Below are 27,868 nucleotides of genomic sequence, written 5' to 3'. Positions count from 1 at the left end.
GGTCCCCCTGCTCAAGCCAGCGCATGTCCAGGCCCGTCTGAAGTTTGCCAATGACCATCTGGATGATCCAGAGGAGGAATGGGAGAAGATCATGTGGTCTGATGAGACAAAAATAGAGCTTTTTGGTCTAAACTCCACTCGCCGTGTTTGGAGGAAGAAGAAGGATGAGTACAACCCCAAGAACACCATCCCAACCATGAAGCATGGAGGTGGAAACATCATTCTTTGGGGATGCTTTTCTGCAAAGGGGACAGGACGACTGCACCGTATTGAGGGGAGGATGGATGGGGCCATGTATCGCGAGATCTTGGCCAACAACCTCCTTCCCTCAGTAAGAGCATTGAAGATGGGTCGTGGCTGGGTCTTCCAGCATGACAACGACCCGAAACACACAGCCAGGGCAACTAAGGAGTGGCTCCGTAAGAAGCATCTCAAGGTCCTGGAGTGGCCTAGCCAGTCTCCAGACCTGAACCCAATAGAAAATCTTTGGAGGGAGCTGAAAGTCCGTATTGCCCAGCGACAGCCCCGAAACCTGAAGGATCTGGAGAAGGTCTGTATGGAGGAGTGGGCCAAAATCCCTGCTGCAGTGTGTGCAAACCTGGTCAAGACCTACAGGAAACGTATGATCTCTGTAGTCTCTCACAGTTGAAGTGTACCTATGATAAAAATTACAGACCTCTACATGCTTTGTAAGTAGAAAAACCTGCAAAATCGGCAGTGTATCAAATACTTGTTCTCCCCACTGTACATACATACATACACATACATATCCTTTAAAAATATATATATATTACTTTCAACCCCTCCACCCTTTCCCCACTTGGAGTAAACTAGTGAACAACAACGCCTAGGCCTCTACTTCCAGCCCATACCCACGATCTACATTTTATGGACACAGTCAATTTTACAGTAATTACATTTTGTTTGTTCTTTCTCCTGAACTTCTTCTACTCTCAACCTCTCCGATCATTTTCATGATGTCCATCCGGTTTGCTTCTATATGCCATATCTTTCTAACTGTGCTCCTTCACAAAAGCTCCCAACCTACAACCCATACACTTATTATGGACACAGCGTGCCTAAATTATTAGTTATCTTGTTATTGTTTGTTGTTAGTTGTTATTAGTCCCATCCTTCAATTCCATTCAACACCTCCCATCTATCTTTTAACACCATCCATATAGGATTTCTATTTGCCATATATATTTCAACTGTACTGTGATGTCTCACAAAAGTTCTGAACCTTTCTATTCTCATTGTTTCTACAGATTGTGAATTGAAAATAAACATTTTTGCTAATAGTATTATTATTTTATTGATCGATTGACTATGACTTTTCAGATCACCCAGTAGTGCTATCTGCAGGGTTAGTTCCAGGTAAATATTGCAATCCTTTAGCCATTCCTGGACCTGTGTCCAAAAACAAGCTACAAATGGACAGTACCACCAGCAAAATCTGCAGAGCTGGGAAGATTGTATCCCCCATATAAATAACATTATATTGGTAGCAATAATTTGATATAATAATTTAAATTGAAAGATTCTAAGTTTTGAATCCGGTGTCGTTTTGCGTATCAGTTCATAAACACTATGCCATGGGATCGGTACGTAAAAAATGTCTTCCCAACTATTTTGCAATCTATATGGGACGGCTGTCAATCCTTTGGTCCTTAAATGAAACTGATATACCTTTTATTTATCACAGTTTTCCTTAACCAATTATGTTATTTAATGCAAGGCCGACAGACAAGTTCCTTACTTTCTCCTCCTTCCACTTTCCTCTTCCATTTTTGCGGTAAGGCTGCAATTATTTGGTTGTAATTTTGGGTAGAGCAGACATTTCCATATGTTTTTGTTAGCTGCATGTGCGACATAACTCCACCAGTCCTACCGATGATATCATTTACAAAGATTATACCTTTTTTAACATTTTGTCAAAAAAAAAGTTTTTTTGTCAATTAGTATATTTTAGTTTAACCACAATATTTGTTGCATTATTTGTTCTGTCGTTTCTGGAGGATTAAATTGAAATTGCAACCAACTTTCTATGGCTTGTTTTAGAAATGATATCTGGGAGATGATTTCCTTTTCAAATAACTGAAAATGAGCGGTTGTAATCTGAATAAAGGGAAAAAGGCCATTCTTGAACATTGGGTGAGACAATCTTACTAATTTGCTAGAGAACCAGTTCGGATTTAAGTATAACTTTTGTATGACTGAAGCTTTTAGTGATAGGTCTAATGCTTTAATATTTAATAATTTCTGTCCTCCGAATTCATATTCATTATATAAATAGGCCCGTTTAATTTTGTCTGGCTTGCCGTTCCAAATAAAATTGAATATTTTTTTCTCATATAATTAAAAAAACTGTTCACTAGGTGTAGGCAAGACCATAAGCAAATAGGTAAACTGGGATAATACTAAAGAGTTAATCAGGGTGATTTTTCCACAAATTGACAGGCACCCACCTTTCCATGGTAGCAAGATCTTATCTATTTTTGCTAATTTTCTATTATAATTTATTGAAGTGAGATCATTTATTTCCTTTGGGATATGTATTCCGAGTATATCCACATCACCATCAGACCATTTTATTGGCAATGTAAAAGTTGTATTTTCTATTGATCCAATACGTAATATAGTACATTTGTCATAATTTGGTTGTAATCCAGAGAGGTTAGAAAATGTATCTAGATCCTCTATGAGGCTGTGGAGTGATTCTAGTTGTGGATTTAAAAGAAAACATGAATCATCAGCGTACAATGACACCTTTGTTTTTAAGCCCTGGATTTCTAATCCCCTGATATTATTGTTGGATCTGATTTTAATGGCTAACATCTCGATGGCCACAATAAATAGATATGCCGATAGTGGACAACCTTGTTTCAAGAGAAATAGCCATTATTTACTATTTTACACCTAGGGTTTCTATACATGATTTTGACCCATTTTATAAGAGATTCACCAAAATTGAAATGCTCCAGGCATTTTTTATATAAACCCCAGTCGTACTTTATCAAATGCCTTTTCGAAGTCTGCTATGAATAGCAGGCCTGGTTTCTCCGATTTTCCATAATGTTCTATTGTTTCCAATACTTGCCTTATACACTGCTCAAAAAATAAAGGGAACACTTAAACAACACAATGTAACTCCAAGTCAATCACACTTCTGTGAAATCAAACTGTCCACTTAGGAAGCAACACTGATTGACAATAAATTTCACATGCTGTTGTGCAAATGGAATAGACAACAGGTGGAAATTATAGGCAATTAGCAAGACACCCCCAATAAAGGACTGGTTTTGCAGGTGGTGACCACAGACCACTTCTCAGTTCCTATGCTTCCTGGCTGATGTTTTGGGCATTTTTGAATGCTGGCGGTGCTTTCACTCTAGTGGTAGCATGAGACGGAGTCTACAACCCACACAAGTGGCTCAGGTAGTGCAGCTCATCCAGGATGGCACATCAATGCGAGCTGTGGCGAGAAGGTTTGCTGTGTCTGTCAGCGTAGTGTCCAGAGCATGGAGGCGCTACCAGGAGACAGGCCAGTACATCAGGAGACGTGGAGGAGGCCGTAGGAGGGCAACAACCCAGCAGCAGGACTGCTACCTCCACCTTTGTGCAAGGAGGAGCAGGAGGAGCACTGCCAGAGCCCTGCAAAATGACCTCCAGCAGGCCACAAATGTGCATGTGTCTGCTCAAACGGTCAGAAACAGACTCCATGAGGGTGGTATGAGGGGCCCGACGTCCACAGGTGGGGGTTGTGCTTACAGCCCAACACCGTGCAGGACGTTTGGCATTTGCCAGAGAACACCAAGATTGGCAAATTCGCCACTGGCGCCCTGTGCTCTTCACAAATGAAAGCAGGTTCACACTGAGCACATGTGACAGACGTGACAGAGTCTGGAGACGCCGTGGAGAACGTTCTGCTGCCTGCAACATCCTCCAGCATGACTGGTTTGGCGGTGGGTCAGTCATGGTGTGGGGTGGCATTTCTTTGGGGGACCGCACAGCCCTCCATGTGCTCGCCAGAGGTAGCCTGACTGCCATTAGGTACCGAGATGAGATCCTCAGACCCCTTGTGAGACTATATGCTGGTGCGGTTGGCCCTGGGTTCCTCCTAATGCAAGACAATGCTAGAACTCATGTGGCTGGAGTGTGTCAGCAGTTCCTGCAAGAGGAAGGCATTGATGCTATGGACTGGCCCGCCCGTTCCCCAGACCTGAATCCAATTGAGCACATCTGGGACATCATGTCTCGCTCCATCCACCAACGCCACGTTGCACCACAGACTGTCCGAGTTGGCGGATGCTTTAGTCCAGGTCTGGGAGGAGATCCCTCAAGAGACCATCCGCCACCTCATCAGGAGCATGCCCAGGCGTTATAGGGAGGTCATACAGGCACGTGGAGGCCACACACACTACTGAGCCTCATTTTGACTTGTTTTAAGGACATTACATCAAAGTTGGATCAGCCTGTAGTGTGGTTTTCCACTTTAATTTTTTAGGGTGACTCCAAATCCAGACCTCCATGTGTTGATAAATTTGATTTCCATTGATCATTTTTGTGTGATTTTGTTGTCAGCACATTCAACTATGTAAAGAAAAAAGTATTTAATAAGATTATTTCATTCATTCAGATCTAGGATGTGTTATTTTAGTGTTCCCTTTATTTTTTTAAGCAGTGTATTTTCTCCAATGTATCTTCCTTGTAAAAATCCTGTCTTATTAGAATGAATAATATCTGACAATACCTTTTTAATTCTATGCGCTATACATTTTGCTAGAATTTTTGCATCACAACACTGAAGTGTAAGGGGCCTCCAATTTTTTTAAATGGACTGGATCTTTATATTTTCCACTTGTATCCTGTTTCAGTAATAATGACATCAGACCTTCTTCTTGAGTGTCAGATAATCTACCATGTCCATAGGAGTGGTTAAAACATGCTAATAGCGGTCCTCTTAGTATATCAAAAAAGGTTTGGTATACTTCGACTGGTATGCCATCCAACCCTGGAGTTTTCCCAGACTTAGTCTTTAATTGCATCCAGAAGTTCCTCCTCTGTAATTTCACCTTCACATGAGTCTTTCTGTTTGGCTGTTAATTTTACATTATCAATAGAAAAAAATTCTCTACAATTAGCTTCAGTTAGAGGAGATGGAGGCGACTGAAATGAAAACATATGCTTAAAGTACCTTGTTTCCTCCTTCAAAATATCATTTGGTGAATCATGGGTTACTCCGTCAATAGTAACCAATTTCATTAAACTCTTTTTGGTAGCATTCCAATGTTGAAGCTTTAAAAATAATTTGGTGCATTTTTCCCCATATTCCATCCAGTTTGCTTTATTTTTATAATATATTACACTTGATCTTTCTTTAATAAGTTTCTCCATTTCTTTTTGTTTTTCCTCTAATTTATTCTGAGCCTCTATGTTACAGTTTTTATTGCCATCTATCTGTTCTGTTAGACTTTCTATTTCCTTTGTTAGTATAAACTCTTTTGACCTAAATAGCTTTTGTTTTCGAGATGAGTACTGAAATTCATGGCCTCTAAAGGCACCTTTAAAGGTGTCCCATACAATAAGGGGATTTGCTGTACCTATGTTATGTCGGAAAAAGTCAGTTATAAATTCCTTTGTCCTAGTTAAAAATAAATTATCATCTAATAGGCTTTGATTAAATTTCAATATCCTCGCCCACGTGGAAATTCAGGAAGAGTAATGTATATGCCAATTATATGATGGTCCGACCGCATTCTGTCCCCTATCAACACTTTTTAAACTTTTGGTGCCAACGAGAATGAGATAAGAAAGAAGTCAAGACGACTAGCTTGATTGAGTCTCCGCCATGTATATCTCACTAGATCAGGGTATTTAAGCCTCCATATATCTACTACCGTATTTTCCGCACTATAAGGCGCACCGGAGTATAAGCCGCAGCAGCTAAATTGAATGATATTGAATGATGTGTACATATATAAGCCGCACTGGACTATAAGCCGCAGGTGTTTTAATGTTTAATTACCATATGTAAGGGTTCGTGCACAGAGGGGATTGTCGGGAAAGAGATGGCTGCTTGAGGAAGCTCCCATTTATTAACATTTCAACAAACAAGTTGCATATTTGCATAACGTATTCAAGTGTTACCATTTAGTGCAATAGTAGCTACAGAACATTTACTGTGCTGTGTAAACTGTACTGTATCACATAGCGTTTCAGACACACAAACTTTTCAACTTTCAAACTTAACGGTGCGCTCCCAGCGCTATACACGGCAGTGATCTACAGCAGTGGTTTTCAACCAGTGGTCCTTGAGGGAGTGCTAGGGGTTCCCCAGCAAAATTAGTTAATAGCGTCACAATCATTTAACCACTTAACTTTGGTTATTTTTGAAAAACCTTGAAAAAGTGTGCACATCTTTGAATATTTATCTACATTATAGCCTACAGTAGTACCATAACAAAAAACAAAGCTTACGGCGCTTGACGAGGCAATATCAATGGCTAAATTAAATGTGTTTTTTTGAAAGTGCAAAATAAAGTGCCTGTAACACGACAGTAAGCGCGTAAGCCTAAAGTTGCAGCAACACGGCTGCTTAAAATATACGGTAATCAGCCTACCAGAAAAGTCATTAATCCTCGTCTTCATCTTTTAGGCAAAGGTGCAGTACACGGCTGTAACCAGAAAAGTCAAGTCATTAATCCTCATCTCCGTCTTCTTCCTGCGTACTAAAACCACCAAAGTCCTCATCTTCAGTGTCGGAAACGAACAGGCTCAGGGTGGCTTCGTCAGCCACTCTCCTCTCTCCTTCGTTGTCGCTCTCAAAACCAACGAACTCCTCTTCGTCACTGTCGGAATCGAACAGCCTCTGAAGGGCCTCAGCTGTGGCGGCGTCCTCCTCTTCATCACGCAGCAGTCCAGCCTTTCGGAACCCGTTAATGATCGTGGATGTTTTGACAGCCAGATTGACTGCCTTTAACTTAAAAGCTGCATCATATGCATTTCTACGTTTGTTTTCCATAATGAGGGTTTGTGCATGAAAACTTCCTTTGCACAAACTGTCTCGCTCTCGTAATGTCTGTCTGTCTGTCTTGCTCTCGTTCTGTCTCTCGTTCTGTCTCTCGTACCACTCTCGGTTCCACTTTTACTTTTGCGCGCTACCTGTCTCACTCTTTTCCGGCCTCCAGCTTTTCCTGCTGGAGCCCGCCGCTTAAAGGTGGGGGGCGCGGACCGGTCATAGAGCCCATAGACTTAAAGTTGGTGGACTGTAACCTGTAAAATCCATAGATTTAGGAGGTCTTCTAGTGGCCGTTAGCTGTAAAAATCCATAGATTAGCCGCATCGTTATATAAGCCGCAGGGTCCAAAAATTGGAAAAAAGGCGCGGCTTATAGTCCGAAAATTACGGTAGTTCTAATGTATCCATGACATTCACGATTTCCTTAAGAGCATGTGGGTGATTGTTTGTGGTGTGATTTCCTTTACGGTCCATTGAGCTATTTAAAACAGTATTATAATCCCCCACCATAATAATATTGTCTTGAATTGCTTGCAGGGTTAATTTATTATATATATTGTCAAAGAAGTGTGGATCATCATTATTTGGTCCGTAAATGTTAATGAGACATATCTGTTTATTGTCCAATAACATATTTAAAATAATCTATCTACCTTGCGTATCTATTTGGACAATTTGCACATTCGGATCGAAATTACTATTAATTAATATCATCACCCCTTTTGAATTTCTTTGCCCATGGGAGAAGTATATTTCACCCCCCCCATTCCTTTTTCCACGCAACTTCATCTACAATTGTTGAATGAGTTTCCTGTAAACAATAGATATTATATTCCTTCTCTTTGAGCCATGTAAATATTGTTCTTCTTTTGTTATCAGCTAAGCCATTACAATTATAACTGGCTATACTTATTTCACCATACACCATAATGAGATACAAGTTTCAAGTCTTTATCATTATATATGTTTGTAAATTTACCATAAAAAAAAAAAACGGATTTAGTGTCCATATAGCTGTACCATGATATTTGCATTGCTACTAAGTATCCCTTCAATTGTTCTCCACTAATTCCCCCGCTAAAGCCCCTCCCCATTCCAAGTTGAGCCGTCATCCCAGTGATCGGCATCCCACCCACATCCCTCCGGATCCCTAGGGCCACGAGAGGCCAGGACCCATCCATCTAAAACAGCACACAGTGCCACGCACAAAACAGAAGCAGATTAACCGCCAAAAGCATTTCCAATGCTGTCACCTCTATATATAACTATTTAAAAATATATATCTATTCAAATATCTTGCATATCTTATTTTCCATCATGATCAATTAATATGCGTAATAATGTCGGCAGTTCTTACGTAGGATTTTAACATATATCCCGGATTGCCATTGTATTACATTTAATTTATTGACAAGCAATTATTATCCTAGCAAATAATTACCGTGGTCCAAACAACTTTGTAAATCTTAAAACAGTGTTTGTTGTTGCACTAGTGTTGTTGCACTAGTGTGACAAGAAAGCAGCCCAGTCTGTGTCGGACAGCCCGGTATGCTCTTGAGCTGAAGGGCTCGGGCTCACTGATCATTGACTTCACATCTCCTTCATAGTAGAACGTAATGTCTGGCTCAGAGGGCCAGACAAAAACATTCCTCACTCCATGCTGCTGCATACAAGTGATCTGCACTTTCTCCCCAATCACCTTCAGCACCTGGCCTACAAAGGGGCAATCTTCGTAGCTGACAATGACAAAACTGCCTAGACTTTCAGCAAGTGTTGACTTGGTCACAGCTGCAGCTTCATCTTGCTGTTCCTCAGTGATGGTGTTCTCCTGATGGTGTTCTTCATTGAAGTTCACTTCCACAGTACTGCTTGGTCTGCTGCAGAAGCAAGACACTTCATGGTGTTTTATTTTCCCTTCTACTGTGGAGGTGACCTGGTGCAATTTCATGGTTCCTTTGACTCCAGCAAGGTTGGTTGGCACAGCTTCATCGTGCTTAGTGACATATGTAATCCAAAAGAACTTGATGCTCGATCCACTCTTCTCGAGTAGTTCGAAGAGCTACTTGGGAGTCTGCACATTCTGCCCCCATTGAATGTGTTTGTCTGCACAACGTTTCACAGCCCCACCCACGCCATCTGGTGCCCCCTTCCCGTGGGCCTTTTCAGAGAGGTTCCAGGTGATTTATTTGAATCCGTAGATATATGGCAGAGTGCTGAGTAGGTAGATGTTCTTCTTGTTTCTGTATTGGGTGACGGGACCATCGGTCATCATGTGGAGTGTCATGATTTGTGCATTGTTGTTCTTGACATCTCTTAGGACAGGCTCCAGGTGAGCCCATACTGCTCTCTCATCATGTCTAAGGGAGTCAGATATGGTGGCGTAGGACTGGCTTCCCTCTGATGTGTACACAACACTTGTATGGATCGTAGCCTGCTGTCTACTCCCCCAAGTGGAACGCCTGGATTTCTGTGGTCAATTTGCAACTGAGTCAGCAGTAATCTGTGTCCTGACGATAAAGGCATCTTCAAATTGACTCTCAATTAATATAGATAGATAGATAGGATAGTAGTTATTTACATAAACTTATTTTTAGTATTAGCTGCTTGATGTGCTATACTATAAAAAAAGCAAAAACTGACATAAAACACCCTTAACCTACAAAAACGTGTGTTTTTACTTAAAAGGAGATATTATGTATTTGTGTGTACAAAAAATATATATAGATAACCTAATATAAAGACAAACATATTGACATCATTCAGTACAACCGTTTAGTTATATGGTGTAACAGGAATTTCTGGTGACTCCAAATGATCATTTTGGTTACACCGTATTACTTTTCTCACATAAACATGTTTGAAAGACAACTGCTTATGCACCCATGTGAACACTTGACTTTGACATCAAGTATGTATCTTCAGTATCGAAATAAAATAGAAGCTTTTCAGATAATTCAACATTTTAATTGGTTTTTGGGGTAAAACCTGACAGGGAGTGGAAATGTAAACATATCAAAGATTTACGAGAGACTTGCTAACCTTTATTCTTAACCAATGGGTATCTCACAGGCATCTTAATTATGTCACATCCTGTCACATGAGTACCATCATGTGATTTGATCCAAAATGGTGACTTTATGTCGGTCGCACCGAATGATAATCATGAAGGCAATTTTTCTGGACAAAAGTATTTAAGGTATTTAAAACCTTTCTGCCTAAACTGTCTTACCCATACAGACATATAGTGCAATAGACCCTTGATAAATCATGCCAGAATAAGCGTTTGACCGTTTTGTTATGATTTGAGATATTTTATTAACATTTATATAGATTGCTTTTGTCTTCGGACAGTATGACTTTTTTGAACTTTAGAGCACCGAAAGTGACTTATTTTTCACATTTAAGCATTAACTATTTTAGGACTCAATAAAAGAGAAAGGGCATAGTTACATAACATAAAATGTGTATAAATTGGTTGTTGATTTTGGAAAATATTTCATTTGGACACCAAAATATGCACGTCACGTCATTGATCCTAGACCTAGTTTCATATGTGTCAAGAAATAATCTTATTTGTATGCCTAGCAATCAACACATGTACATTGTTTAAAGCACACTTTTACAAGTCTGTCAAATGACAGTTACAATATGCCCCTTATGGCAAAGATCTGTATATACAGTGGTATAAAGTACTTAAGTAAAAATATTTTGAAGTACTACTTAAGTCATTTTTTGGGGTATCTGTACTTTACTATTTATATTTTTGACAACTTTTACTTCACTACATTCCTTAAGAAAATATTGTACTTTTTACTCCATACATTTTCACTGACACCCAAAAGTACTCATTACAGTTTGAATGCTTAGCAGGACAGGAAAATGGTCAAATTCACACACTTATCAAGAGAACTTCCCTTGTCATCCATACTACCTCTGATCTGGCGGACTCACTAAACACAAACGCTTAATTTGTAAATGATGTCTGAGTGTTGGAGATAGCCCCTGGCTATCCGTAAATAAAAAAATAAAAATGGTGCCGTCTGGCTAGCTTAATATAAGGAATTAGAAATTATTTATACTTTTACTTTTGATACTTAAATATATTTCAAACCAAATACTTTTAGACTTTTACTCAAATAGTATTTTACTGTCCTAGAACCCCCCAGCAACAACAGTTAGCATTAACTAGCTAGATAAGGTTAGCAGGATAGCAAGCTAGCTAGATACACTGACAGCTGTCAGTGCCCTATTTGTTGTTGTTCATCAGCTCCACATGGAAATTCCCACACCCAGTTCGTGAACATGTATAAGTAGCCTTTGTCATTCTTCGGAGGTGGAACCTAAACGTGCATTTCCTCTCTAGGACAGGAAATTACATTGAAATAGTGGCGGCAACATTAAATGGCCCATGGGACCAGTGCCATCACCATGTCAAAAGAACAAACTCAGACAGACAATGTGTATGGTTGGACCCAGTCAGTGTTCCTAATCACAGTAGTGGGATCATGTGCTGTAGACAAGACTTGGCAGAATTCAGTGTTGTTGACTACAGTCTTCATGTAAACATGACCAAAGAGAGAAGGGCCAGCCTCTCCACACACTAAGAGTGCTTCCCAAATGTCACCCTATTCTCTATGTAGTGCACTACTTTTGGCCAAAGATTTGGGTTAAAAAGTAGGGCCAGTTTCACAGTATGTTTTCCATAGCAAAAATGAAAACACAAATCAAATCAAATTGTATTGGTCACATACACATATTTAGCAGATGTTATTGCGGGTGTAGCGAAATGCTTGTGTTCCTAGCACCAACAGTGCAGTAGTATCTAACAATTCACAACAATACACACAAATCTAAAAGTAAAAGAATGGAATTAAGAAATATATAAATATTAGATTGAGCAATGTCGGGGTGGCATTGACTAAAATACAGTAGAATAGAATACAATATATACAAATGAGATGAGTAAAGCAGTATGTAAACATGATTAAAGTGACTAGTGTTCCATTATTAAAGTGGCCAGTGATTCCAAGTCTATGTATATAGGGCAGCAGCCTCTAAGGTGCAGGGTTGCGTAAACGGGTGGAAGCAGGCTAGTGATGGCTATTTAACAGTCTGATGGCCTTGAGATAGAAGCTGTTTTTCAGTCTCTCGGTCCCAGCTTTGATGCACTTGTACTGACCTCGTCTTCTGGATGATAGCGGTCTCAGGATATGTGGTTTCCAGTATGCATAAAGTCCAGTGTAGTTATTTGAGGGCCGTCGTGGTATCGACTTGAGGGGGAATATACTACACGGCTGTGACTATAACCGAAGATAATTCTCTTGGTAGGTAATACGGTCGGCATTTGATTGTGAGGTATTCTAGGTCGGATGAACAAAAGGACTTGAGTTTCTGTATGTTATCACAATCACACCATGAGAAGTTAATCATGAAACATTCACTCCCGCCTTTCTTCTTCTCTGAGAGTTCTTTATTCCTATCTGTGCGATGTACTGAGAACCCAGCTGGCTGTATGGACAGGGACAGTATATCCTGTGAGAGCCATGTTTCCGTGAAACAGAGTATGTTACAATCCCTGATGTCTCTCTTGAAGGAGATCCTCGCCCTGAGCTCGTCTACTTTATTATCCAGAGACTGATCATTAGCGAGTAATATACTCAGAAGCGGTGGATGGTGTGCATGCCTCCTGAGTCGGACTAGAAGTCCACTCCAAATACCTCTTCTCCGCCGGCTGTGTTTTGGAGCAGCCTTTGGAATAAGTTAAATTGCCCTGGGTGGTACGAACAAATGATCCAATTTGGGAAAGTCGTATTCGTGGTCATAATGCTGGTGAGTTACCGCCACTCAGATATTGAAAAGTTATTTCCGGCTGTTTGTAATAACACAAAACAAATTCTGGGCTAATAGTGTAAGAAATAACACACAAAAAAAACAAAATACTGCAATGTTGCTTAGGAGCTAGAAGCAGAGCTGCCATATCTGTCGGCGCCATCTAGGGCTGACCCCATTTAGTCGACTGGTCGATAGGCTGTTGGTCGACCGAGATTTATTTTAGTCGAGCAGTTGCAAATAGATACAAAAAATGTCATGGCATATGAGACGGCTGTCTGATTCGCGCCTGTCTCAGTGGATTAAACCATTGAGGAGGCCGCGGGGATGCCACAGTCCAAGAAGGGTAGTGTGGCTAAGATGCACATCTCTCTCCAGAATGCGCTCTCTCCCTCCATTTTACGGTATTTCTGTTAATGCATTCAATATATTATTATTACAGTCGTGTACCGTTCTCATTGTCGGAGTGGACACATTGTTTGCAGAGCTCACAACCTATGCTACATTTGTGAGAAATAAGTTTAGGTTTATTTCCTTCCATTTACGAGTTTTGACAATTTATTCATTGTCTTTTGTTTGGAGCGCATCGTTCAATGTTGAGTAAGGACGTGCTACCTGACCTGTGTGCAAATGTAGGCCTATAAATGAGCCCATTTGGGGATGTCTGGTAGTATTTCTGATTGTCTTAATTCACCACAACTAATGAGCTGTGGGGCTTCTAATAAAACAAATAAAAATAAATATATATATATATATATATATATAATATTCACCTCAAACAGAAAGTAAACAAATTCTGTTTATAGAACCCATTGAGAATGACAATAGTTACTCATTGTATTTGACAATTAATTCCAGCTCTCTTCCTTTCGATAACCACTCGGTATGAAAGGGAAAAATTTAATGCTCTAATCCAGTGGAAATGTCATAAAATACCTGATTACTTCTTATCCCTTGCTCAAATAGCCTACAGCTGTATTTTATACAATGTTGCAAGTTTGCTAGCTGGAGCTTCGAGCCAGATACAGTTAATAGTTGATACAATGTTTAAGGTTGGTTGCAGACAGACATGCGTAGCCAATGTGATTTATAGGATATTTCATTTTATCAGGATATTTTCTACCTGCAGGCTGCAATGTTTTTATTTGCTGTCTTTATGTATGATATTTTTATGTAGTTGGCAATGGCAATAGAAGTTACTTTTAGATTTGTATAATTTTATTTTAGATGTAATTTATATTAACCACATGACAATGATTTTGAGTTACAAAGACTATTATAAATTAAATTAAACTGTTCCACAAAAATGTGCATATGCAAATCATAACTGATACGCAGATCGGTAGAAATGGTAAGATAAATTGGCACTCCAAATGGAAAAGGTTGCCGACGCCTGGTGTTGCCTATTACCGGCAACTTCAGGAGTGTAACGGCAGGATCTGCGAAGGCCAGCAGCAGCGGGAGGAGGAGAGTTGGGAACAGGTATCTTTCTTCTAGTTAGGCTATCTTGATCTCTGGCTCCCTCTTGAGTCATTTGTGTGTCTTAATTATTTAATCAAACAGCGTGCTTAAAGTGTCAGACAAGCTCAGTACATATAGTTGATTTTATTAAAACACAGGGTGTGTCTATATATGGAAAAATACACATTTTAAAATGTTGGTTTTCGCCAGGCATAATGGGACCCTTGTCGTCCAAAAAGGTATACTTTTGACTCATCTGTCCATAGAACATTATTCCAAGAGTCTTGATGATCATCCAGGTGCTTCCAGGTGCTTTTTGGCAAACTTGACTAAACTTTTTGGACGAGATGGGTCTCATTTTATGTCTGGCGAAAACCAAACACTGCATTCCACAGTAAGAACCTTATACCAATGGTCCAGCATGGTGGTGGTAGTGTGATGGTTTTGGGATGCTTTGCTGCCTCAGGACCTGGACGACTTGCCTTAATAGAAGGAACCATGAATTCTGCTCTGTATCAGAGAATTCTACAGGAGAACGTCAGGCCATCTGTCTGTGAGCTGAAGCCGAAGCGCAGCTGGGTCATGAAACAAGACAATGATCCAAAACACACAATCAAGTCTACATGAAAATGGTTAATAAGCAAAACATTTGAAGTTTTGAAATGGCCTAGTCAAAGTCCAGACCTAATCCCCATTGAGATGTTGTGGCAGGACTTGAAACAAGCAGGTCATGCTTTAAACCCACAAATGTCGCTGAGTTAAAGCAGTTATGCATGCAAGAGTGGGCCAAAATTCCTCCACAGCGATGTGAGAGACTGATCAACAAGTACAGGAAGCATTTGGTTGCAGTCATTGCAGTTGAAGGTGGCACAACCAGTTATTGAGTGTAAGGGGGCAATTACTTTTTCACACAGGGGAATTGGGTGTTGCATAACTTTGTTAATTACATAAATAAAATAAGTATCAATTTGTTTTGTTATTTGTAAACTCAGGTTCCCTTGATCTAATATTAGGTTTTGGTTGAAGATCTGATAACATTCAGTATCAAAAATATGCAAAAATAGAGAAAATCAGAAAGGGGGCAAATACTTTTTCACAGCTCTGTATATAGGGAATAGGGTGCCATTTCAGACGCATGCTACCTCTTTCTGATAAAGAGACTCTTCTCTTCCGAGTGTTCTATTTTGGAACTGGAATACTGCTGCTTGGCTTGCTGCTATCTCAGCAGAGCAAGTCAACAAGAACATGCCCCCATTCCCCAAGCTAGGCTGGCCCTCAACTGGGCAAACTGAGGAAGCTGGATTATGAAAGAGGTTTTCTGTTTTAGGATTCTTTGGATCTGTGTGTACAGTTTGGTAGATAGGAATATTACCTGTCGACAAGTGAAGTTCTTCAGCCAAGCCATGTCAAAATTTGTTAGGATTAGTTAGGACCTTTGGCCCAATTTCTTTTTTCTTCATATTGGTTTGGTTGGATATGTCACGTGCTGAGCTGAGAGGTGTTGCAGTGATGGAGATGGACTGTCATAGAGAGGACAGTGTTGTTAAGGAGAGGTGTTTGAGCTTTGTGTAATGGTACTGGGCAATTCCACAGTAACAGAATGATGCTGAGACTCAGGTTGTTCACTTTAAAATGCAAGTCAAACAAAAAACAAAAAACTATGATTGCACTTGAAGAACAGTGCAGATGCAAAGTTTGGGAACAGAATGACGCACAAACAGCACAAACCGTTGTTCTGTTACCAAACCTTGCATCTACACTGTTCTTCAAATAAATGTGTTTTTGTAAAAGTTTCTGTGGAAATTGTTCAATGTTGTCCTTGTGCATGGAGTAGTAGGGTTTGTTTAACTTTGCAGTCATTGTTTTTTGTTTGGCATACATTTTAAAGTGAAAAATCAGAGTCTCAGAATTGTGTTTCTTGGCTGCAGTTCACTGAGTCTCTTTCATCAGTTATTTGAGATATGCTCCGTAGCACCGAGAGGTCAGAGAAGTATGTGTGTCTGTGTGTGGCACCTGTGTGTCTGTGTGTGTTCTTGTGTGTCTGTGTGTGGCACCTGTGTGTCTGTGTGTGGCACCTGTGTGTCTGTGTGTGGCACCTGTGTGTCTGTGTGTGGCACCTATGTGTGTGTGTGTGTGGCACCTGTGAGAGAGAGTTTTCTTAAATGGTTCCTCCTGAGTTGCTGCTTTAGGCCAAGTATTTTTTTTGTGATTCAGACGAGAAAAAAAATAACTTTTGGAAGTATCTTACTTTGCTGAATCACACAACCTCTCTTCCTGTCTCTCCCATGACTTCTCCATCTCTCCTCTCTAGCTCTGTTCAGGATTACAGGGGTAGCCTAAATGATGTCACAGGGGATTTAAAAGCCTCTTCCCTGAGATTCTCCAGGCTTCAGGGAGATTGGACAAGACAGGAGGACATGCATGCTTCCATGTGCCTCTCTTTTCCTGTTCTGTTTTCCCTCTGGCTGGCTTATCAACACTATCCTGGCGGTGTCCTTCACAAGACCCTCCCTGGCTGATTAGTGTGTAAATGAAGTTAGTAAGGCTCTGGGCAGCAGACCCTCAAGGCTAATTCAACTATTTTTTCCAGCAGCGGTAGCAAAGTTAGCGTAATATTTTTTATGTTGTTGCTGTTTTAATCCCCTAGAGTTGATATCAGTGCCCCTGTGGAAATCTAATTAGCATAATGATAAAAAAGTCCCCATATAAATCAGTTTAAAGGCTGCTACAACCTCCACTCCGTGCGAGCTTACCAAGCAAAAGGGGCCGAGGCACTCTTTTTGACTCTAGATAGTGACAACATTTGAACTTCCGATCCGGTATTATGCCTGTTTACAAATACTAGCTAGCTAGCTACATGCCAGCCTAGTCTGGTGTTATGTGCTTTACAACACTACTTTTTAGCCACAGAAGCAGAAGCAAACATGTCTCTTTTTGAATTGCAATTGCTACAAAATGGGCAGCAATCTCCAGAGATTTTGGGGATCGTTTGAAATATCAGTTTTGTGCAGGAGCTGTCGACAGAAAACATTATTGGATCCGAGCTCCGGCAAACTCGGGCAGCTAGTACTACAACTACAAGGGCTTTTTCTCAAATGGTCCTGACGGCAGTCTGCGATGCAAGGTACCACTTCACTGTGATCGACGTGGGCGCATATGGTCAGGAGGGAGATGCGGTAATCTTCTCAACGAAGCAAGTTCGGCTCCCAACTCATTGCAGGCCAGCTGCCGCTACCAAGGCCAGAGTGCTTGCTGGGGACCCAAACACCGAGCCCATATGTCTTCATGGGATACGAGGCATTCCCTCTGAGGGTAAACCTGACACGACCATATCCAGGTAAGATACGCTAAATACATGTGACTATATACATATGATATGAAAATTATACCAATATAGACATTGTAATGATATGCATAAAAGTGAACAGGCATCTTAGTAAGAGAATAGGGTCCAAAGCAGTAAACATTTCATAACCTTCATGTTCCTGTTCAATACTAATGGAAATGCTTATTTTATTCAAAAGTTCTTCTGGCCTTCGATGACACTAAGAAGATCTACAACTACCGCCACTCAAGAGCCATAAGAATTTCAGAGAACTGCTTTGGGATCCTTGCTGCAAGATGGAGGATCCTAGGAAGAGCCCTTGAGCTTGCCCCAGAGACCATTGTGAAGGCCTGCATGGCCCTCCACAATTAGCTTTGCACCACAGACACTAGTCATTGACAACACAGTCATCAACACGGTACATCCACCCCACGTTTGTTGACCACTCCACAACCACTGAGGACCTGCGTCCAGGAGAGTGGAGACTTGCAGGACCCAAGAAACATGTAAACGTTGGAGTGTGCTTTGGAAAACATGTACGCATGTACGTTCTCTTCTTCTGGTCGATGTCTGTTTATGACATGTGGGCCTACACGCTTGGTTTTGCTGTTTGGATTTAGCTGTCTTTCTTATTCACGCTTTACAAATCACAATAAAGACTAACATAATGACAGTCACTTCATCCTTGTTTTAATTTTTCATATTTGTTTGGAGGCTAGACCCTCAAGACATTTACCTAACCTTGTGTCATGTGTAGTGGCCTTTCATCAAATACTTTCCTTTTATGGTACATGGGTGAGAATGGCTGTCCAGCTGTAGACAATAAGGACAGACCCTCGAGACATTAACCTCATCTACATAACAGGGTTGTGCATGGTGATGTGTTGTGGCCTTTCAATGGAGACCTTCCTGCCATGGTACATGGGTTAGTGTCCAGCTGTAGACAATAAAGACCCCCAAGACATTAACATCATCTACATAGCTCATGTGCAAAGCAGTACACGTTTACTGAGTGACTGATTGAAAACAGTAATATTTTCTGCCACAAGTACAAATAACCAGGCTAATACATTTGCGTACCTTTTTAGATGTTTATTTACTATCACGAGGAAAATAGTGATATGTAAAACAATGTAATACACAGGTGAAAGTGTGATGAAAGGGGAAATAAGAGAAAAGACACAAAGTAAATGCCAGTAACATGTGAATGAGGAAATAAGTCAATATATAAAAAACACAGTGAATAACAAAAGAAAAGCACACAACACCAGTTTCTGGGGTGAGACTCTGTCTCCCTCGAGAGTGGACAGAGCGGACACAGTACTGATCCATGGTCCAGTGAAAGTACATCATCATGTCCCTGAGAAATGGGAGACATTGATCAGCAGGAATAGACACCATCCATTGTACCGTGACGTCATAGACGGCCTTTGCTTCCGTTTCTGTAACTCTGTTTCTTTAAGTCATCAATCTGCTGCATAATGTCACTGTCCAAAGGATCCTCAGCTGTCTTCCTCTTCCGGCCATTGGACCTGGGTCGGGGAGATGGGGCGCAGGTTGATGGAGTTGCAGGGCAGAGGGCAACGGTGCGCCTGGTCGGTACATTGGGTTTTGGTGAGAAGGGGCGTTGGGGAAAGGGGCACGGGAGGTGATGAACCAGGCCGGGGAGATGATGAATCAAGGGGCTATGAACCACCTGTAGATGGGCCCTCAGGGCTCTGCTCTGTCTCTGAGCTGTCCAAAACACCACTCTCGAAATAAAAGCAGAAAAAAGGAAGCTTGCAAAAAACTCACTCAATACTGCCCCTCAGTCTTCGCAAGGAATGACATGTCGGGTCTCAATTTACAGGTCGAATGACTGGGCGGATTACACTTTTGTGACGAAAAACGACATTGCAACACTGCGCTACGCTCTGTCGGCCCTGTTTGCGTATTGTCTGTAGACCAATTAAGCTAGTGATATCGGTTTTTAGCATGGGCTGCATATCAATCCACCGCATCCGCCGATGTCGGCCTTCCACAGGTGGCAGAGCTACAGCTGTGTTTGTCAGACCAGGAGACATCCCGAAAACCGGTCTTCTCGTGAAAACGTCTGTAGTGTCCGAACCGTTCGGCAAACAATTATGACCCCTCTATGGAAAGGTGAGATTCTCACGAACACGTACATGTCGGTTTTGCTCTAGGACGCCCACAAGCCTCACAAGACTCGTCTGAAGGTAGCCCGGTACCAGTTAAAAAAAAAAAGGTGGAAGTAGTTTAGTGGCAAAAAAAGGGGTTAAATATGGTCAAAAAGTATATAAATAATTTCCTGATCTTTCTTATATCTCTCAGATATCGGACAGACACTTCAAAACAAACTTCCTTTTGATGTATTTTTTGACTGTTTTTCCTTGTATGAATCTGTTATTCAATGCGTTTCTATGTGCTAATAGCAATAAGACCAAATTCAATGTTTCATCCCAAAAAAAATTATATATATTTTTTTTTATACTTAAAGGTGTCCTAAAATTCAAAATAAAATGTCTACATGATCCTTGGTATGACCATCATAAAACAATTTCCTGCAATTTGACACATTTTACCATGGGGAGGAGAGAGAATTTTACAGTTTTAAAGATTTGACTGTGTTACAGTTCATATAAGGAAATCCGTCAATTGAAATACATTCATTAGGCCCTAATCTATGGATTTCACATGACTGGGAATACAGATATGCATCTATTGGTCACAGATACCTTAAAAAAATAAAAAGTAGGGGCGTGGATCAGAAAACCACTCAGTATCTGGTGTGACAAACATTTGCCTCATGCAGCGCAACACATCTCCTTCGCATAGAGTTGATCAGGCTGTTGATTGTGGCCTGTGGAATGTTGTCACACTCCTCTTCAATGGCTGTACAAAGTTTGCATTGCTGTGTGATTAACAGTACATCTTTCTCCTCTCCCCTATTTCTCTCTCCCTCTCCTCCTCTCTCTTTCTCTCCTCTCTCTTTCTCTCCTCTATCTCTCTCTTTCTCTTTCTTTCTCTCTCTTTCTTTCGCTCTCTCTTTCTTTCTTTCTTTCTTTCGCTCTTTCCTTCTTTCTTTCGCTCTCTTTCTTTCTTTCTTTCTTTCTTTCGCTCTTTCTTTCTTTCGCTCTTTCTTTCTTTCTTTCGCTCTTTCTTTCTTTCTTTCTCTCTTTCTCTCTCTCATTCTGTCTCTCTCGCTCTGCAGAAAATGCAGAGTCGGGGGACCTGAAGCATTTCTTTGACCAGTACTACTCTCACATCTACTATGTGTTCTTTGAGAACTTAGTCATCATTGAAGTCAGTCTCAAACAAAAAGGTGAGAATACAAGTTCGAGAATAGTCTGGTTTGTTGGCCTGAATGTTATATTCACATTATTATTACTGGATGTTTTACAGTCGCTAGTCATGGTGTCACAGGTATTGTTTCGGACACTTCCTCACATTCACTTCTCTTTTGCAGGTCACAAATCACAAAGGGAAGAACTTGACTCCATTCTTTTCATATTCGAGGTAAGACAGTTACTTCTGCAATATTGAGGGGTTGTTTTAAATGAGTGTCACAATTATTTTGAGAGGGATGGATTCTGACTTGATTGGTCAACAATATACAGAATGCATAGAAAGCAGGTTAATGTGTAGGCTACTGTAAATCAGAAATTAGAGTGCTTCTTTCTAAGTGTTTTCTAAAGTTGGCTTGATAACTCCTCAATCCCCATGTGTGAAATATCCCCCAGACCTTGAGTGTTGGGTCATGGAAAGTCCACACGCACACACACACACACACACACACACATACAGGCGTGTGCCTGGTGACCACCCACAGGATATTATTAGAATGGACTGGAGGCCAAGCTCAGTGAGGCCTGAAGGCCATAGCAAGATGTTCCATTTAGATTTCAAGATTCAAAATGATCACACACACACACACACACACACACCTGTAGGCATTGTCTTGTCTTGTGTGATATTTATAGACCCAGTGAGCTGAGAGGCAGATTTTTGGTCTAAACAAAATGGGTGTCTGTTTACCAAACAGCTAGTGGCCTTTTTATCAGTGTGAATGAGTAATGTGGCACTACATCTTCATAGTCTCCTTACAGGGAGGGCCTAGTCTTCCTGCTGCAGTTGATCTCACATCTAAGGCCAGTGATATTTAAAAAGTTTCCCTGAGAGAACTGCCTTTCCTCTCCATGAGAGTGTCAGACTAGGTGACTGGGATTAAGTAGTTGCAGGTGTTGAAATGTGTGAGATTAGCCAAACTAGTCTCCCTAGTCTCCCTTTCAAAGATTTCCCTGGAAAGGTGTCTTCACCTCACCTCTCCCAGGTTGCCTCATGGTCTTCTTCATATTGAGTCAGAGATGTCTACCGCTTGGCTGAATTACCTCATCCACAACAGAGAGGCGAGGCAACTAACGTTCTTTGGACAATTGCCATTATATTCTCCAATGAAGATGGATTAATTTGTTTCAAACGCGGTAGTAAAACTGACACTAGCCTTCATACCATTCCTGACTGTTGTATTCTATGTTCTGTTAACAGAAAATTCTGCAACTCCTACCAGAGCGAATACAAGGACGATGGCAGTTCCACAGCATAGGTACATTTGTACTAGGCCCTTGTACATGTTGTGCTGCCATTGATTGAGTGTGGACGTCTTTATTGGATGAGCCTGCACGTGTTTTGGGAAAGTGGGTTTTTTGCTCTAGATCAGGGATGAGAAAAACTTTAATGGGGGTGAACTCATCATGAGGGGCTGCAGTGGCTCGCGGGTCTGTGTACCCACATACATATCCACACATGCAGTCAGAGCCGACCCTAGCGTTTTGGGGGCCCTAAGTGAAATGTTGTGGCCCACACACTCCTCCCTTACCAATGTCTGTATTAGTACTGACTGTAGCTACATGATTTGTAACATGCATTTGGAGTGAGAGTGAATGAGAGTAGTACCCTGCACTGCACTGCCCTCTCCTCACCCCTCCACTAGGTGGTCTCTCCTTTTCCACTGCACTGAGACCACTGTGCAGTTGGATTCAAAGGCCACCCAGAGAAAGCCAGAGAATGCCAAGGACCTGGGGATGAGGGTCTACCAGGTCTGACCGAGAACTCTGACATGTGCTGTAGTATTGGGGGCGGGGCTGTTCTGGGGCTGGGTGGATATGGTAAGGGCTGGGGTAGTGGCTGGCTGGTTGTTGATATTCCGTGTAATGTGTTTTGTTGTCTCCTCACAGGCCTCATTCTGAAGAAGCTGTTGCACACTGGGAACTCTTTAAAGGTACATCAGAGTGGTCCTTCATTCGTCAGTAGCATCTCCAGTAGCCAACCTGCCTCTCTACATGTAGTACTTCTGTTTTTGCTGTTATCTTCCTCTTTCGCAATGGTGTTGACTGCTATGGGTATTTGGTAATAGTATGCTCCTAGAAATAGAAAGGCTAGATTATATTTCTATTAGTATGTTCCTGACTGTGTCTCTCAACCCCTGTAGATCCGAAGGGAGGGTGTGCGTCTGTTCCTGCTATGGATGCAGGCCTTGCAGGGCAACGCACTGAGAGAGCAGCTATGGATCTTTGCCTGCCTGATCCCTGGCTTCCCATCTCCCCAGTCAGAGCTGGGCCCTCGAACCCTGGCCAACCTGGTCAACCCCCCTCACAGCCTCCAGGAGAGTTAGTATCTCTACACCTATCACCTTGCTAGTGACTGTAGTTATTAGGAAATATCTTGAGGTTGACTGTTATGCAGCGTAAACATATCTCAGATTCAAACTCATATGGCCAATGTCAAACCTAATTATCATTCAAGCCCATGGGGCTGATGTTCCCATGGGGCTGATGTTCCCATGGGGCTGATGTTCCCATGGGGCTGATGTTCCCATGGGGCTGATTCTTGTGCTTTTCATTCTTTTTATCTCCTCGTTTATTTATTTAGCTTCTTCTTCCATTCCTTCAGCTCAAGTGACTCCAGAAGAGATCAGTCCCCTGGTCCCTCCTCAGTCAGGGGATAAAGCCCAGGAAGACCTCACAGGATACTTTCTGGAGGCTCTTCTGAAATACATGGTAAACCAGGTACTCTTCCCTTAATTACTAACACTGTAAACATGCATGGGATGCAATATTACCTACTACCTACCAGCGAGCCTTTTGAGATGGGCATCTGTCTGTCTGCATGCTGAGATTGGCAAATGCAAATGACCGTAATCCCCTGAAAAGTTGCTTACATCATGTTAAATCACCCAAAATGGACACAAGCAGTACTTCAGTTCAAAATGTAACGGGATCAACAACATAGCTCATATGTTTAGCTCATACACATTATTAACGCTGAGTTGCATCTGCATGCTTTTGCTGCAGTGTACTGTATGCTCACACACACACACACACACACACACACACACACACACACTGAGTTAACGGCTGCGCTGCTCTCTCCCTCCCTGTCTCTGGTCCTGTCTCTGGTCCTGTTTCTGTAATGCTCTTTGTTAACATTGGTCTCTTGTTGTTGTCTTTCCCCCTGCAGGCCAAAAGTCTGGAGTGGAAGTGTAAAGACAACCACGAGAAGGGCTTTGCATTCCTGTTTGGAAACTTCAAGAAGTATTACCTGCCACACATATTCCCCAACTTCTCCAAGGAGACCAGTTTGTACCATCCCATACTGGGTGAGGAGACTAATTTGAATCAGTATGAGCTAAAGAAACAGATAGTTATTTGTTTAGATACATTGTAAAGCTGATTCTTAGCTTTGCATTTTACTATAGTGGTGCAGTGTGCATAGAAGTACATTGATACCCTTTGATACTACTGAGCCGAGCTGAGCTGGCCTGGTTATACATCAACCATATACTTGAACCACGCTGGAAAGGAAACATCAAAGCCAGCACAGTACGGGTTGGGTCAACACAATGGTGTGAAAAGGGGAATAGCGATACATCTGCATTCTCTATTCAACCTCTCTCCGTCTGTCCCCCCTCCAGAGGTTCCTTCGATGAGACCAAAGCCTTACTACAGTGTGGTGAAGAGAGACCCCGAGACCAACGACGCAGTGTACTGTACCAAGGAGAGCCTCCTCAACGCCCGCGTTATCTTCATCCGCTGGCTGGTGTCCTTCTGGCTGGAGCCACGCTCCAACACTGGAACACACATCCCCGGGGTGGACGGAGAGAGGGAGATTGTTCCAAAGAACATCCAGGTAATCACCGTATACACACCTGAAGGGAAAGTTTGCCAGGGTTAGCACAACGTATATATTATATCTAGGAATCATATAGAGAGCGTGCCAAAAAACATCCAGGTTGGCCATGCAGGCAGAGTTATGCAGGGTTAGCATAACTATATCTTTACATTAAACACTGCCTCTGGGACAGCTTTTGAGTTGTGATACAGTTGAAGTCGGAAGTTTATATACACCGTAGCCAAATACATTTAATCTCAGTTTTTCACAATTCCTGACATTTAATCCTAGTAAAAATTCCCTGTTTTAGGTCAGTTAGGATCACCACTTTATTTTAAGAATGTGAAATGTCAGAATAATAGTAGAGAGTGATTTATTTCAGCTTTTATTTCTTTCATCACATTCCCAGTGGGTCAGAAGTTTACATACACTCAATTAGTATTTGGTAGCATTGCCTTTAAATTGTTTAACTTGGGTCAAACGTTTCGGGTAGCCTTCCACAAGCTTCCCACAATAAGTTGGGTGAATTTTGGCCCATTCCTCCTGACAGAGCTGGTGTAACTGAGTCAGGTTTGTAGGCCTCCTTGCTCGCACACGCTTTTTCAGTTCTCCCCACAAATGTTCTATAGGATTGAGGTCAGGGCTTTGTGATGGCCACTCCCAACACCTTGACTTTGTTGTCCTTAGGCCATTTTGCCACAACTTTGGAAGTACGCAAGGGGTCATTGTTCATTTGGAAGACCCATTTGCGACCAAGCTTTAACTTCCTGACTGATGTCTTGAGATGTTGCTTCAATATATCCACATAATTGTCCTTCCTCATGATGCCATCTATTTTGTGAAGTGCACCAGTCCCTCCTGCAGCAAAGCACCCCCACAGCATGATGCTGCCACCCCCGTGCTTCACGGTTGTGATGGTGTTCTTTGGCTTGCAAGCACCCCCTTTTTCCTCCAAACACAACGATGGTCATTATGGCCAAACAGTTCTATTTTTGTTTCATCAGACCAGAGGACATTTCTCCAAAAAGTAAGATCTTTGTCCCCATGTGCAGTTGCAAACCGTAGTCTGGCTTTTTTATGGCGGTTTTGGAGCAGTGGCTTCTTCCTTGCTGAGCGGCCTTTCAGGTTATGTCGATATAGGACTCGTTTTACTGTGGATATAGATACTTTTGTATCTGTTTCCTCCAGCATCTTCATAAGGTCCTTTGCTGTTGTTCTGGGATTGATTTGCACTTTTCGCACCAAAGTACGTTCATTTCTAGGAGATAGAACGCGTCTCCTTCCTCAGCGGTATGACGGCTGCGTGGTTCCATGGTGTTTATACTTGCGTACTATTATTTGTACAGATTAATGTGGTACCTTCAGGCGTTTGGAAATTGCTCCCAAGGATGAACCAGACTTGTGGAGGTCTACAATTTTTTTTCTGAGGTCTTGGCTGATTTCTTTTGATTTTCCCATGATGTCAAGCAAAGAGGCACTGAGTTTGAAGGTAGGCCTTGAAATACATCCACAGGTACACCTAAAATGATGTCAATTAGCCTATCAGAAGCTTCTAAGCCATGACATCATTTTCTGGAATTTTCCAAGCTGTTTAAAGGCACAGTCAACTTCTGACCCACTAGAATTGTGATACAGTGAAATAATATGTCTTGTGACGTCACGAGAGGCTACACAGCTTTCAGCGGGATTGCTCAAGTAGTGCAAGGAGACAAGGTTCAAACAAAACAAGGATTTTATTATAGGTCTTGGGAAATTAACGAAAATATAACAAAATTCTGTTCTCTTGTGGCTCTTTAAGGGTTAACAGTTCAGGGATGTCTCTTCCACATCCAAAATCATAATTCTCACTCGCTCAGATAACTTTTCCCCAGCCTTACTGTAGTCCACGTTGCAGCTAGTGGCCAACCCAGCAAAAAGTCCTTCCAAATGTCTCTCACGTATTTCCACAGGTGCATATATCCAAAGGTGAGTATTTCCCAAAGGTAAGTATCTCCAAATCCTTATATTCCCTCATGGAAGTGGACGTGCAGCACTCTTGTCCTCCAGAGAGCCCAGGTTGGAGACTGTGTCTCTTCCCTTCCCCAACCTTCAGCTCATCAGCTCCTCATTTGTTTCAGCTGCGTGGGAAGATTGGCCATGAGGGGTGGAGTTCCCGACCATACCAGCAGATGGAGCCATAGCTGTCTGGGTTTGCAGCCACCTCAGGGGATGTAACGTCCCTCCAGGACACAGCCTCTCGTGACATCACACATCCCCCTCCTCGGGACCGACGTCCTCGTCGGGGTAAAGGCAGCGAAGAAGGCATCACGCCGGGAGAGGGCGTCCGCATTGCCGTGGTGCTTGCCAGACTGCTCTCTCTTCAACTCCTCCAACTCTAGGACCAGGGACTCAGCCTCCTGTTGTCTCTCCTTGAGTTTCTTACTGAACGCATCAGCCTTGGTTTTAGCAGAGTTTAGCTTCTGTTGAGCAGCTTTCAGTTCCTTCTCTCTCTCTGCCTCCGCCTTCTTCATCTTGTTCTCCAACACCTTGTACTTCTTCTCTGCCTTCTTCTGGACCTCCTTACTACTGCGCAGGGTCTCCTCTACACTCCTCGATGGTCCCGCAGCCTCTCCAGCTCCTCCTGTTGCTTAGGAAGGAGCTCTGTTGGAGTTTAGCCTGGAGGATATCTAACTCTTCTGTCTTCATGTCTAACTGTTGCTTTAACAAACGATACCTCTCAGCGGTCCCCTTCAGACCAGACAGTTCTTTGTCCAGATTCTGTAGCTCCGTCTCTGTGTCGGTCTGGGCACCTGCCATCCCTATCAGAGCCCGGGCGGGAGTGAGTAATTCGGAGGATTGCACCGGAGCCTTCCCAGGATGAGTCTTGCCTCTCCGTTTCCGAGGTACTCGGGTTATCCTCTCCTGAGACTCTCTCCAGAGTGGGTAAAAGGCTGGGCAGTCTCGTCCAATTAGGACAGGGACGGGAGGGGAATCAACCACCCCCCGCCGTCGTGTGTATGGTTCCCCGTGTGCTGGTCATTGTAAGTTCAGTAATGGGTATTCTCTGGTGTCCCCATGGACACAGGA

General features: G+C 42.1%; 1 protein-coding gene across 1 annotated transcript in view; it reads left to right on the top strand.

Annotated features, from left to right (window-relative positions):
* Positions 1-27,868, top strand: part of LOC121544748 (ral GTPase-activating protein subunit alpha-1-like) — a 117,895-nt gene that overhangs the window by 5,119 nt on the left and 84,908 nt on the right. The window contains exons 2-9 of the mRNA XM_045209109.1: positions 20,847-20,957; positions 21,102-21,151; positions 22,181-22,238; positions 22,870-22,913; positions 23,124-23,301; positions 23,585-23,700; positions 24,152-24,290; positions 24,606-24,820. Coding sequence (XP_045065044.1) covers positions 20,847-20,957; positions 21,102-21,151; positions 22,181-22,238; positions 22,870-22,913; positions 23,124-23,301; positions 23,585-23,700; positions 24,152-24,290; positions 24,606-24,820 — 911 coding nt within the window. The remainder of the gene's footprint in view (positions 1-20,846; positions 20,958-21,101; positions 21,152-22,180; positions 22,239-22,869; positions 22,914-23,123; positions 23,302-23,584; positions 23,701-24,151; positions 24,291-24,605; positions 24,821-27,868) is intronic.

The sequence above is a fragment of the Coregonus clupeaformis genome, chromosome 29 (assembly GCF_020615455.1).
Source record: "Coregonus clupeaformis isolate EN_2021a chromosome 29, ASM2061545v1, whole genome shotgun sequence".
NCBI classification, from domain to species: Eukaryota; Metazoa; Chordata; class Actinopteri; order Salmoniformes; family Salmonidae; genus Coregonus; species Coregonus clupeaformis.
This window is presented reverse-complemented; position numbering and strand designations above follow the sequence as displayed.